The sequence below is a fragment of the Nilaparvata lugens genome, chromosome 7, assembly GCF_014356525.2.
Source record: "Nilaparvata lugens isolate BPH chromosome 7, ASM1435652v1, whole genome shotgun sequence".
Classification (NCBI taxonomy): Eukaryota; Metazoa; Arthropoda; class Insecta; order Hemiptera; family Delphacidae; genus Nilaparvata; species Nilaparvata lugens.
Window position 1 is genome coordinate 52,260,921 of NC_052510.1, and position 13,692 is coordinate 52,274,612.

A 13,692-nucleotide genomic window follows, 5' to 3' on the forward strand; every position below is an offset into this window, starting at 1 on the left:
CTCCTCTACGATTTTACAGTATAATGAAACTGGTCTAGAATATAATTTCAATGTCATTTCCATCAAGATGTCGTAAAATGACTCGGAGATAGTTATGAAAATCGATTGTAGTGCGAAGAAAAATTGTCTGCTCTCCCTAAAAAATACTATCTTTTAGGAATAGTTATTTCTCTAATCCTTACAGTAATACAGTTACTATAAATAGTACCTATTCAACCTCTCAGAGTACGGAAAGATTGTTGAGAAAAGTAATGTAGGGTGTATACATTATCTGCTTAACAATTTTTTTATTGTATCTACTAGTAGTTCTGTGAACAGTAGACCTCACGCAGTATTCTCATCCACAAGTACCTGATGTCAACTGTTTTAAATGTTCAAACTCAGTTCACGTTTGAATTTGTATTCCTTATGATATAATTCATCCAGTTCCGTGATAATCTTTCTATCTGATGAAAATTAATTTTTCAGAATCAAAGATATTATAACTTCTCCAGCATTATTTAGTTCATTTGTTTATTTTTATTCACCTATTAAATTAGTTTTTTCGAATGTGAGAATATTGATACTGATGGGCACGCTTAATATACCATGACTGCAAAACAAAATATCGAAACCAAATTTATTAATAAAATATTAATAACTCAATCCTTATAGATCATATTTGATTGAACATAACTTATCACACACGATGAACATGTTTGTTTGTCAACTTCCGTTCAATCTAATAGAATCTATAAGGATTGAGTTATTAACATTAATTTTGTTTAACTTTGGTGTAAACCCAGCTCTAAGATGCATACCTCTTTATTTGATTGAAACTATAGACATAATACAAATACAGTAATAGACTGGCTTCTCCACACATCTGTGTAATCACTTGTCAGCTGATTTATGATGAATAATTCTATAGTCTGATTTTTACGGTAATGTTGGCGTATGAAGGAGGCTCCTTTTTCCTTTTATATTATCCTTGAAATGCAAAATTTCCAAAAACCTTGTATATACGTCGACGTGCAATTCAAAAAGGAACATACCTGTCAAATTTCATGGAAATCTATTACCGCGTTCGCCGTAAATGCGCAACATATAAACATTTAAACATTAAGAGAAATGCCAAACCGTCGACTTGAATCTTAGACCTCACTTCGTTCGGTCAATTGCTTTCGTTACGATGTAACTATAATAATAACTATACTTTAAATATATTTTACGATGGAACTGTGAAGATAAAACGAATTAGACAAAACTAGGGAAAAGTTGAATGTAGTATGAATTTAAAACATTCAAATGAGAGTTATCAAATAAACTTGAGAATATAGTCGTGATATAAAAATCATCACAGTATCTTATTGGAAGAAATAGCAAACAGTTCTTCAAAAACGGTTGGTTCTATTAATTTATCGAGATCGAGTGTTCCCTTCCAGACAAAAGTCACTTCCACATAATGACTGGAAAGGCGGAAAGCAGTGATAAAAAGTCCAAAAGCAATGAGAAGTCTAGCCGAGAGCGCAAATAACTCCATATAAGTTTCATCGAAGCTTCATCTCTTCTTCTTTATTCACATCACACCAAACCTTCTTTTCATGACTCCTATTTCATTAAGATTGTAACTTTCCGGAAGATATCATTGTCCTTTCAAGAAACAGATTCAAGATTCAGGACTACTCTAAATTAATTTTGGGATTCAGTTTCAAATGAAATTAAAAGTAAAAGAAGTGACCTGGTGCTTCAGCTCTCTATATTAATATCTAATATAGATCTATAATGTATCTATTTCTATATAATATCTCATATATTTAATATAATACGGTTAGGTTCACGTTTCAAAGTCAATGGAAATGATAGAAAGACGTTGTTGTCGAGTCTCTTCTGCCTACTGTTGTGGATAGCTGTAATTCCTCGGTATATCTGATTTATTATTCATAATTAAATCTTGTTAATGATAATCAATTCTATCTCAAATTCATATTCATTAAAAGAATTTTATATTTCATGATTGTTATGATAAATATCCATGATTGAGTCCACAAACAATCCGACAACGGTGCGTAATTATTGAATTCTATAAATCTTTGCAAAGAGATAGTACTTTACTATTATTGATCTTAGAATGAACTCTTCCTTGTCTTGTAGAATAAGGATGTAGTTGGAAACTGATTTGATACAGTGAAAATGTGTCAAGATCTTTTCACTTTATTCCGTTAAATTGTTTCTTCAAATTCAGCCAACATTTGAAGTAGTCGGGGTCCAATTTCTGGCAGATTTTCTCTCCCCATTTAGTGACAAATAAGCTGAGTGAACTCTCAAACATGAATGCCATAGTACCATCTGCCACCCTGCAAGGTTTCAATGGTGCTTCTGAAGCTGATTTGAAGCATTCGGCATCGGGACCATGAGGAGTCATCATGGAATGAAGGGACGCTCCCCCGGGCATAAAGCCGTCTTCTTTTGCTTCATATTTACCAGTTATAAGTCCCATGAACTCGCTCATACAGTTTCTGTGGAAATAAGGAGGTCTGAAAGTATTTTCAGCCACTGACCATCTTGGAGGGAAAATTACAAAGTCAGCTATCGCTGTTCCCGGCTTATTAGAAGAGCAGGTGAGTACTGTGAAAATCGAAGGGTCACAATGATCGAACGAAACTGTGTTTATGGTCATGAATTTATTCAAATCATATTTGTAAGGAACGTAGTTTCCATTAAAAGCCACTACGTCAAAAAACTGTGATTTTGTTTAGCAGAAAATAATTTCCCTTGATATTTGGAAACAATAGAATACTCATCATCCTTGTCTTCGTAATATGCACCAGGCGTTTGGAAATCTCTCGGATTGGCCAGGCCGTTGGCACCTATTGGACCAAGATTTGGCAGATCGAAATGACCGTTGAATATTTCCAAAATGTATTATTGGAGAAGGAAAAGGCTATCTCCTTTGTTTAATGACAGACAAGGGTAGCAAACCAATATCAATCAGATGCTGATTTTCGAACATGAATTGCACTGTAGGAGGATAAACAATACACATAACATAAACAATATACAATAAAAATATATATGACAATCATTTTTCTTTTGCAGTGCTGCTCTTGTTCTCTGTACTTCACAATGTTGAAAACTCCATTTTCAAGTGATACCGCAAAAATCGCTTCATTAATTTAAAGAGTATCTTTCTTCGAATTCATACTTGCCTGAGTTAGCTTCTAAAGAATATTGCAAAGTAACAATCAACAAAGCTGCCATTGGATACAAGTCTTCTATTACAAAAGTATTCAAAACTCAATATTTTCTACAATATTTATTAACTAGATACAAAACAGCGAAATGTACCTCAAATACGTTCTCGTAGACTCATTGAATTATGATTTCGTTTCGATCTATTTATCGATCACGTTTCTCAGAAGAATGACCAGAGAATTGTTATTGTAATATTTCATGAAGATCGATTATTGTCGAAATTTATTTTTGTGAAGGAAGGCTACTGTGTATCAGGGTGGCAAATCACATTTATTTATCCTGTCAATCCTGATAAATTATACTAGAAGGTGCGTAGGATAGAGAATCAAGTGAAAATCTCAAGAATGCACCAGTGTGGGTGCTCGGAAGACGTTTTCGAGTGATGAAAATTCATCCCTTTCATGTGGGCTGTGGTGCTGTGGACCCCTCCTTTATTGAACAGTACCTATGAAGAAGTGACAAATTGAATTGTGGTGAAAGTGCAGTTCACGACAAGAATAAGTTGAACCATATTCCTGAAGCTATAGTGTGGTTTATAATTCAATAAAGAAAATTATATAACTTGTTAAAAAGGAACTCTTTTTCGGCTCAGGAGGCCTGATAACATATATACAGCAATCATTAAATTAGGTGAATCTACGGTTTTGAGAAAGTAACACTTTCCCACGGTAGTAGTGGAAGGAAAGTAAAAACACATTTTTTAGCGTTTTCATTCTAAACTAGGAAATATATTATAGTCTTTTCTATTTTTTCCAACTTCAATAAGGTCTAGAAAACTCAGAAAAAACTATGACTTGAGTTTCAAAAGAGGAGTGGCTTGAAAGAATCACTAATTTTTCTAATCAATAAAAATAGAGATACGAGCAGAGAGATAAGGAGATACGAATAAAAAACTAATTCATCATTCAATGGAAATACACGAAAATCTACAACCTACTTCAACTATAAATTTCTGTGATTATGATAAGAATTTTTTATATAACCTCATTTGAACTTTTTTTGTGTATAAAAATTGAGGGGAGAATAGTTTTTGATTTATCCTGCTGATTCTCTCCCAATCAAATTACTTTTTTTTCTCTTAAATATTCATATTGATTGAAACTTTTACAAAATTTCCATTAATGAATAAATCCTTAGTTTGAATAATGAAATTAACGTTTTGGTAGAGAGTTAGTGGGGAGGATATTTTTAATATTCTTTCCGAAGGATGGACATTGATATGTCCAAAGCTCCGCCAATTTATGTAGATGCATAACAATATAATTATTATCTATAGTTATTATATTACAAATTGCTTTTTCATATCATATACAGTTCAATTTCTTAGTCTATATTATGTAAATTCATCTATAATGTTGCTGTATTGTAAGCTATTGTATATAAGTGTATAAGCCAGTATATATTGTAATCTACATAAATAAAGTACTCAATCAATCAATCATTCATTTAATGTTGTGATTGCATAAATGGAATGAATAAAATGAAATGAAATGTAGCTGTGGATAGTATATCGTATGCTGTAGAAACTATGGATTATTTCAGCTCATTGAGTCCATCATGATACTATAGGTTCTGTTACTGATTTCAGACGTATTGGAAGAACTCTGTGATCATTGGAGCTGTCATTTGAAGTCTTCAAGAAAGAAACCGATAGAAGGTAGAGTTATATGCTTCATCAATAGCATGGATTATTCCGACTATTTTTCAGTGTAGATAGTATTCGCTATATACATCACCAATGATTTTATAAATTAAACATATAAAAGATACTATAAATTACTATATACATTTACATATAGATTACAAAATAATTATATTAATATTAGACGATATTTTCTCTCGGTACTCATAAGAAGGTTCCAATGCCTGGTTTTAGTAATACAATAGTTGGATATGTTCCTCTGGCTTCTGAGGAAGAACTAGTCTGTTCTGATAAAGTAGATGAACTTATAGTTTTCAGGTTGTGCAGAAATTATTATTATTCTCGAAAAGGTAGAAATTATCCAATTATGAGTAATCTGAATCGAAACAAAACAGAGATTCAATAGAAAGTCAAAGCCTGAAGTATGAACTTGCCAGATCGACTCCACGACATGATACAAAACAAATGAGTTGAGTATTATTAAAACGTTATGAAATGGGGAAAAAGCCTTGAAGAAAATCAAATAGAATTCAGTCTTCACCCCATCAATAGAACTAGCCCTGAATTACATTTTAAACTTTTCAATCCAATCCAAACAAAATAGATATAATTGAAATCGTCCATGTCAATCGTAGAAAAATGTCGCAGCCTCTAACTACATCCTATACAAAGACAGTCCACCTATCAATCTCTATTACGCAATCAAAAACAATACAATCAGATGCAAGTGCAAGCACGTGTGTATGCATGCGTTGATGTGCATGTGTATGTGTACTTGAAGTGAATGGTGTGAAGTGTCCCATTCAGATTGCATCTGGCAGTATTGACATAGAACGCGACAAGTGTGGACGCCCGCCTTCACACGAGCCAACATTTCATCTGTCAATTATCAAAAAGTGCGAAAAGTTCACCTCTGGAGAGAAAAAGTGGGAAATATTGTGTGCAAATGAAACGTTCTTGAAATATTGCCGCTGTCATCGGAGTAAAATTTAATTTTCCGTCCTGGTTTTCTTTTTTCCGGAGTCGCGTTGGAGAGCTCTTCTCAATGAAAATGGAAAAGTGGGTGTTTCCGGTGCCATGGGTTGAGTGGCCTACTCATTGTTTGTGTCTGACATGAATTTGAAAACAATTAGTGTAGTTGTCGTCTGATTTTTGCTGCTTCAACTATATGTTACCTGGAGCCGTGAGTGAGTAGGATTTGATTCATTTCAATCATCGTCAACTACTCAATACGGCGGATGTAATTCTACTCCAATAATTATTGTCATAACATATAATTATTTTCATCCCTCCACTGCTGTTAATTTTTCCTTGCCATCACAAGCTTAAGTGGAATCATATATTTTCGAATACGAGATTTTAAACTGTACAAATAGTACAAAACTTCTAGATAGATGTACAAATCTTCTCCTGTGGATTCTGATATTGTTGGGAACTTTTTCGGTCTTGAGCCCTCGGTTTTGAGATTCCGATATATGTTGTCAGGTTGATTACATTCAAACTGTATAATCAATCAATCAAATAGTTTTATTATTTGTTATTGAGAAAATGCTCATATAAGTGTTGCTATCCTATAGTGACGTCCACGTTGTAATGGCAGTGGAGAAAGAAAGGAGAAAGACGTTGCCAATCCTCTGCTTTGTCAATGCCTTCAATAGACTGATACAGGTTTATTGATGTAATATTTTAACGGTTCATTCTCGTTTAAAATAATCAATTTTATTAAGCAAGAAATTATATTTTTCAATAATTTCCTGATGAATTTTTTAAATTAAGATGGAATATTTTGTTGATTAATTATTAAATCTATATTGTTAAAAGACAACAGAGCAAAGCGAGAAGAGATAGTGCTATCCGCTTTGTTGGATGATAGACAAGGATAGCAATACCATTGCTAATGAAACATTTCCATTAAAACGTGGACCTCACTATATAGCAATACCTATAGGAATTGCTATCCTAATGACCAAGTTGCTATCCAAACTGTATAATATTAAATAATTGTTGTGTGTTTCTTTTCAAGAGTTTGCGTTTTCTTTTATGGAATTCAATATTTTGAGTAGGTTGGGAGATTGAGTATTAGCATAGCAAAATATAATCTTCAAAAATATCATATCTTTTTCGATATTAGGGAAATTGACTATCCCCTTATAAACAAGAGGTGCTTCACAATAGTCAACTAGACACTAATTGCAGAAGGCCACATCTCGCTAGTTTTTTATATCATATTTTGTAAAGTTACATTTTCCAATTTCTCAAGTTCTCCATTATCACGAGATACCTGCAAGCAATTAATGCGCTACTCAGTTGATCACACTGTTAGGATTGACATCTGAAAGGTGATCAATTCCCAGCATTAATTTAGTTGTAGAGGCAAAGTTAGATTGAGTGTTATTGTTGTACCAAATTATAGTTAGTTGTTGTGTATCGTGGCCTTGCAACGTCAGAGTCTGTTTATTGCAAGTGTTCAGACAAGAGTGACCAAAGTTCTATAACTACGAATGAAAAAATGTTTGAGCTACTAAAGAAATTGAAGTGATCACTTCAGAAGTAATGATTTACATAGGAGAGTAGATTGTAGCTTATTTCGATAGCAAAAGATGGAAAATCCATTGAAAATTGTTCAATTGGTGGGAAGAAAAAGGACGAGGGTGAAATAAAAATTTGATCATGAAAAGACTTACTTGATGTTGAATGATCCTTTAGCAGGAATAAATTCAAAGAATGATAATCATAATGAAAATAGAAATGTTTTCCCATCAACATTTGTAGAGTTTCGAATTCCATACGGTACTCTTTTAAACATTTCCAGTAATAGAACAGAAATTTATCAAACAATTATATCATCAATCAACTCAATGTGCTCTGGCCTATAATAATATTCGTCCATCAACGATAATCACTGGAGGTTGCATGCGAAAACATTGGAAAAAGTTTTAATTGAATCTTAGTTTTTGAAAAAAAAACAGCTTTACCAGCCATTTCAGAGAATATTAATGCAATAATCAATTTGTTAAACCAGCTTATTTCGGTTTTTTAAGTGAAATCCTAGTGTATTTTGTGTAATACTTGCATATTTTTACAAACATTGTGCTCGATTTCATATAATTGCACTGGTAATTGAAATTCTACCCCAACAAAACCGTACAGGCAGAATGAATAGGATGATAGATTGGATAGGATAAAAAAGTTGGGAATATTATTGTTTACTTTGGCTGATACCGAAAACGATTTCATGGCAAAAACAAAACTGGCAGCTAACGGCAGCATTAAAAAACAACAATGCTCAAAACATAAAAATTGTTTCAAACCCACACTCGTGAAGACAGGAGTTCATTAAACGGAATAAATGACATGTTATCCTTATCGAGGGTTCAGGAGTTTATTAACAGAAATAATTGACTCATCAATTTTCCATCGGACTCTCAAATTCGTTAACTGAAATCCATATTCAAGACCTCGGTGATTGAAAGGACTCCGCTTTTCAAAAAATTCAGTTACTATTAGAATACAATCTCAATCTAGTGTTCAATCGATTTATGAATGATATAAATTTTCAGAATGATAGACAAGTATATTATCCAATTTTGTGTTGTTAGTTAGCTATGGGAGTTTCTATATTTCTATATTCTCTCATTGTGTTCAATAGTTAGCACGTAAAAGTTTCACTTGGAATCAATATTGAGACTACATTTTTATCGAAGAGGTCATTGTGTTTAATAGAGAAGGTTCACAAAGAATTTCATTTCAATCACATCATACTAGACTCCTTGACAAGCTCATATTCTTCAGGAATCTGAAATCCTGATTATTCTTTCCCTGGAATCGTGTCCTTCAAGTTCAAGTTTCACTTGTGATGTAAGAGCATTAATTCAATTTTATTAATTATAGATTTATTTATATCCATTAATTTTGTTGTATTCTCCAAAGATACTCTGTAAATTGTAACTTGAAATAATTTCTCCTTTTTTATTCACATTAGCTGAAAAGAGAAATAACTCATAATGAAAAAAAAATTAAAGATGTATATTTATAAAGATGAACAGGAGAGGGTATAAAATGAAGGTTTTGAGAATGGTTGATTTGCTTAATTCATCAGCAGGAGTGTGAACAACATTCAAATTCAAAGTAAACTCTGGAATACAGAAACAGAAAATGAGAATCATGTATTTATTCATGACTCTCAGAATATACGACGTTTTCCTCAGCAATTCTATCTTTCTAATGACAAAAAATGGAATTTTTCCGTCTTATTTCACAATTCTCTGCTACGCAATCACTCTGGCGATTGGTCCAGAGTACACATAATCAATCTACAGACATCGTCTCTTCCTTGTATTGATCAGAATTTAATTTTAGAAGAGAATTTGTAATTTGTTGTGTCTGGCTGTCTCTTTTTCGAATCATTCAATGATGATTAAAATGTTGGTAAGCTTCTCAATGAGAGGTCATTATCTACAAAAATTTCATTCACTTTAATATGCGGTTGAATCAGCTATCAAAGAGTTATCAACTTCTTGAAAATAACAATTCACATAGTGTTATTCATTTTTTGCAATAATACGGCACTATTGATAATGATCGTGAGCTTGATGTTTTGTGAGGTACATTACATCTTAAATATGAAAATACTAATCAGGATTCTATTTTACAAACTCTACGTAGCAAGTACGATTTAACCCGTGAAATTTGACATTTTGCAAACCTCAATAATTACTTAGGAAATATTCGAAGCTGTTATTATACTCATGGAATCTATAACTGATCACTATTCTATTCATATTTTGTAGCCCCATTTCAATTTTATTATGTATGTTTTTGCTGTAATTTTACGGCTAATAAATTCGTAACCAGAAGTTTTCATATCCTAGGAAAAACTGAAAATGAATTTATTCATAAGTAAGATAATATTTGAACAATGTCTGTCATCAACAACGGAATCCTGACTGCAGAGAATCATCCATGAGGTACATAGTACCTCATCATATATCATATGATTGCATATTGAGAACAAGTAGATCACAAGATTCATGTATAAAAATATTGACTGTTGTGAACATATTAATTAATTTGCCCCAAGCTATTTTCTGGATTTTTTGATGTCAACAAAGTCGTAATTTCAATGAATGATGTTTCGCGAGATTTTACTTTTTTTGAGCAGGGCAACAACCACAGGAGAAAGAAACTTTAATTTTTCTTGGATTTCTATCAATCCTCCACTATGATTTCTTCAAGAATTCTTTTATTTTTGAGATTCTCTTTTTTTGGAGCAGGGCAACAGCCACAGGAAAAATAAACTCTGTTTTTTTTCTGAATTTCTATGAATCCTTCACTATGATTTCTTCAAGTAAGCATTTCTTTTCGATTTTTTTTTTTGGAGAAGGGAAACAGCCACAGAAAAAAGAAACTGATTCCTCCTCGATTTCTATGAATCATTCACTACGATTTCTCCATAAACTCTGGTCAACCCAACTAATTCTATAAACTTTGTCATTACAAGGCTGCCTTGCTATTACCGGCGTGAAGCAACATATCAAGGAAGTCGGACTGCATGAATGTTTGCTATTGTGTGGCAGCATGTTTATTCATACACCTGCAACACGACATGGCGATGACACAGGCTTGTTGCTGCGGTACCAATACCGGGAGCAAGGATCACTGCTCTGTCTTGTTCACAGGAGGATATCCTCTCTGCTAAGTGAGGAAGTAGCCTGAAGTATGGGGGAGGAGGATGAGGATGAGAAGGATGATGAGGAGGAGGAGTATTGGGAGGAGGAAGAGGAGGATGAGGATGAGGATGAGGAGGTGGAGGAGGAGGAAAGGAGGAGGAGGACGAGGAGGTGAAGGAGAAGGAGGAGGATGAGGAGGGGGAAGAGAAGAGAGGGAGAATGTGGGTGAGAATAAGATGATGGAAGAAGAAAGGGAGAATCGTTCAAGGGGAAAGTGTGGGAGGGGTGAATGTTAACACTGACTGTTAACTTGCTCGAAAGGGTATTTGACCTTGAACAGGCAATCTTCACAAATCGAATGTGTAGAAAAATTTGTTGCAACTGTTTTCTTGTTCTTCTTCTTCTTTTTTTACTTTCCTTGCCCTACTACCATAGGTAAGGAAAGTATTGGTCCCCTGAGTCCAAAAACATGATTTTTGGGTGTTGGTCTGTGTGTGTGTGTATGTCTGTGAACACGATAACTCCATTTCTAAGTAACCGATTGACTTGAAATTTTAAACTTGAGGTCCTTATACCATGAGGACACGAAAATAAGAAATTCAATATAATTCAATTCAAGAAGGCGGAAAAAATGACGGATAATTACTAAAAACCATGTTTTTCACGGTTTTTTCAAAAACGGCTCTAACGATTTTCTTCAAATTTATACCATAGATAGCTATTCAAAAGCCCTATCAACTGACATGAGTCTCATTTCTGGGAAAATTTCAGGAGCTCCATAATATTCATGAGAAAAATGGCGGATAATTACTAAAAACCATGTTTTTCACGGTTTTCTCGAAAACGGCTCTAACGATTTTCTTCAAATTTATACTATAGCTATTTATAAGCCCTATCAACTGACATGAGTCTCATTTCTGGGAAAATTGCAGGAGCTCCGTAATATTCCAGAGAAGAATGAATTTTGTTAAATTTCTATCACGATTTTCTCGAAAATGACTTGACCGATTTTTTTCAAATTCATATCCTGTATAGTTATATTATATCAGCTCTATTAACTGGGATGAGTCTCCTCCCTGAGAAACTAACAGGGGGTCCACCGCATCCCTGAGAAATTCACTTTGTAACCTCTTTCTCGTGCGTGAGGTAGGTAGGTAGAGCAGTTTATTCAAAAGAACACATGTCGATATTTTATTTGTCAAACAGCTGTCTGTTTTGACAACTTTCAAAAAAACCTGAAATTTCATAATTCAAACAAAGGAAAATGTACTCTGAACACAATAACAATCATAGTATAATCGTAGTTATTTAGCCGCCAATCGGCATAATGTTATTCCCCTAAATTATCCCCGTTTAAGAATGAGGTTTATAGATCAATGAGCAAGGAAAGTTGTGTGAGTGTACCACACCAGATTTTTTTCTTCTTATTCTTCTTCTTTTTCTTCTCCTTCTTCTTCTTCTTCTTCTTCTTCTCCTTCTCCTTTTTCTTCTTCTTCTTCTTCTTCTCCTTCTTCTTCTTCTTCTTCTTCTTCTTCTCTTCTTCTTCTTCTTCTTTCTTCTTCTTCTTCCTTCTTCTTCTTCTTCTCTTCTTCTTCTTCTTTTCTTCTCTTCTTCTTCTTCTTCTTTTCTTCTCTTCTTCTTCTTCTTCTTCTTCTTCTTCTTCTTCTTCTTCTTCTTCTTCTTCTTCTTCTTCTTCTTCTTCTCTTCTTCTTCTTCTTCTTCTTTCTTCTTCTTCTTCTTCTTCTTCTTCTTCTTTTCTTCTTCTTCTTCTTCTTCTTCTTCTCTTCTTCTTCTTCTTCTTCTTCTTCTTCTTCTTCCATCATTTCTACTGACATTAAAACGCGAATCTCACTAAGAGAGAAGTAAATGGATGAGTAAGTGAGAGGAGGTGAAATATAAAAAGGTGAAGAAGACAAAGATCAAACAGAGAGAATGGAAATTGAGAAAAAATCAAAAAGAAGTAAGTAAAATAAAGAAGTGTCCAATGGAAAGAAAACAAAAAATAACGGAGCGGACAGGAATGATAGAAGTGAGGAGCTGGAGAACAGTATGAAGGGGAATGAAGACTTCAAATATGAAGCTTAGTAGAGAATAATGGATTATTTCCTATTAGAACTCTGATAATAATAGATCATTGTACTGTGGTGTACGATGATAAAGATGCTTCACGAATTCACGAATATAGACGGTGAATTTGATAAAAGAATAAAATTATTGATCACAATGAATTGATTTATGTATTTGTCACAACACAGCAATGTGAATTTGGCACATTGTAAGATAATTCAGACATTTTACTTTCCTTGACCTATTACCATAGGTAAGGAAAGTATTGCTTTTCGAAAAAAATTAAGGTACCCCAATTTTCAAATTTCTATACGTTTCAAGGTCCCCTGAGTCCAAAAAAGTGGTTTTTGGGTATTGGTCTGTATGTGTGTGTATGTGTGTGTGTGTGTGTGTGGTGTGTGTGGTGTGTGTGTGTGGTGTGTGTGTGTGGTGTGTGTGTGTGTGTGTGTGTGGTGTGGTGTGTGTGTGTGTGTGTGTGTGTGTGTGTGTGGTGTGTGGTGTGTGTGTGTGTGTGTGGTGTGTGTGTGTGTATGTGCGTCTGTGTACACGATATCTCATCTCCCAATCAACGGAATGACTTGAAATTTGGAACGTAAGGTCCTTACACTATAAGGATCCGACACGAACAATTTCGATCAAATGCAATTCAAGATGGCGGCTAAAATAGAGAAAATGTTGTCAAAAACAGGGTTTTTTGCGATTTTCTCGAAAACGGCTCCAACGATTTTGATTAAATGCATACTTAAAATAATTATTGATAAGCTCTATCAACTGCCACAAGTCCCATATCTGTAAAAATTTCAGGAGCTACGCCCCATCAATGCAAAGTTTGATTTTAGATTCCCAATTATCAGGCTTCAGATACAATTCAAACAAAAAATGTTGAGTGGAAAAGATTGAGCATGAAAATCTCTACAATTAATATTCAGCAACATTTTCACCTAAAATTGAAAATAAGCTCGAAATTCGAGAAAACACCAGATTTCTTTTCTTTCATTTGAATTAAGTGGACGAGACTGTTAAATGTGACTGGGTAAAGACAAGAAAGAAAAACATTCAAGTTTGTGGAAGATGTGAGAC

General features: G+C 33.7%; 2 protein-coding genes across 4 annotated transcripts in view; one reads left to right on the forward strand and one right to left on the reverse strand.

The window, feature by feature from the left end:
* The window catches only part of LOC111058214, a 107,720-nt gene that overhangs the window by 34,016 nt on the left and 60,012 nt on the right, over window positions 1-13,692 (forward strand). The window contains exon 2 of one of the 3 annotated variants that reach the window (XM_039433090.1): window positions 4,823-4,891. The exons of 1 other annotated variant lie outside the window; for it this stretch is intronic. The gene's annotated coding sequence lies outside the window, so the exon portion shown is untranslated. Of the gene's footprint in view, window positions 1-4,822; window positions 4,892-5,719; window positions 6,064-13,692 lie in introns of those variants that run through there. One more of the 3 variants, XM_039433092.1, reaches the window with a different exon arrangement.
* Window positions 2,139-2,898, reverse strand: LOC120352461 (homogentisate 1,2-dioxygenase-like; the record flags this gene model as incomplete). Its single annotated transcript, XM_039433093.1, is given in 2 exon segments — window positions 2,139-2,721; window positions 2,724-2,898. Coding segments are annotated over 2 exon segments (708 nt in total), but the record flags the coding sequence as incomplete, so codon positions are not given.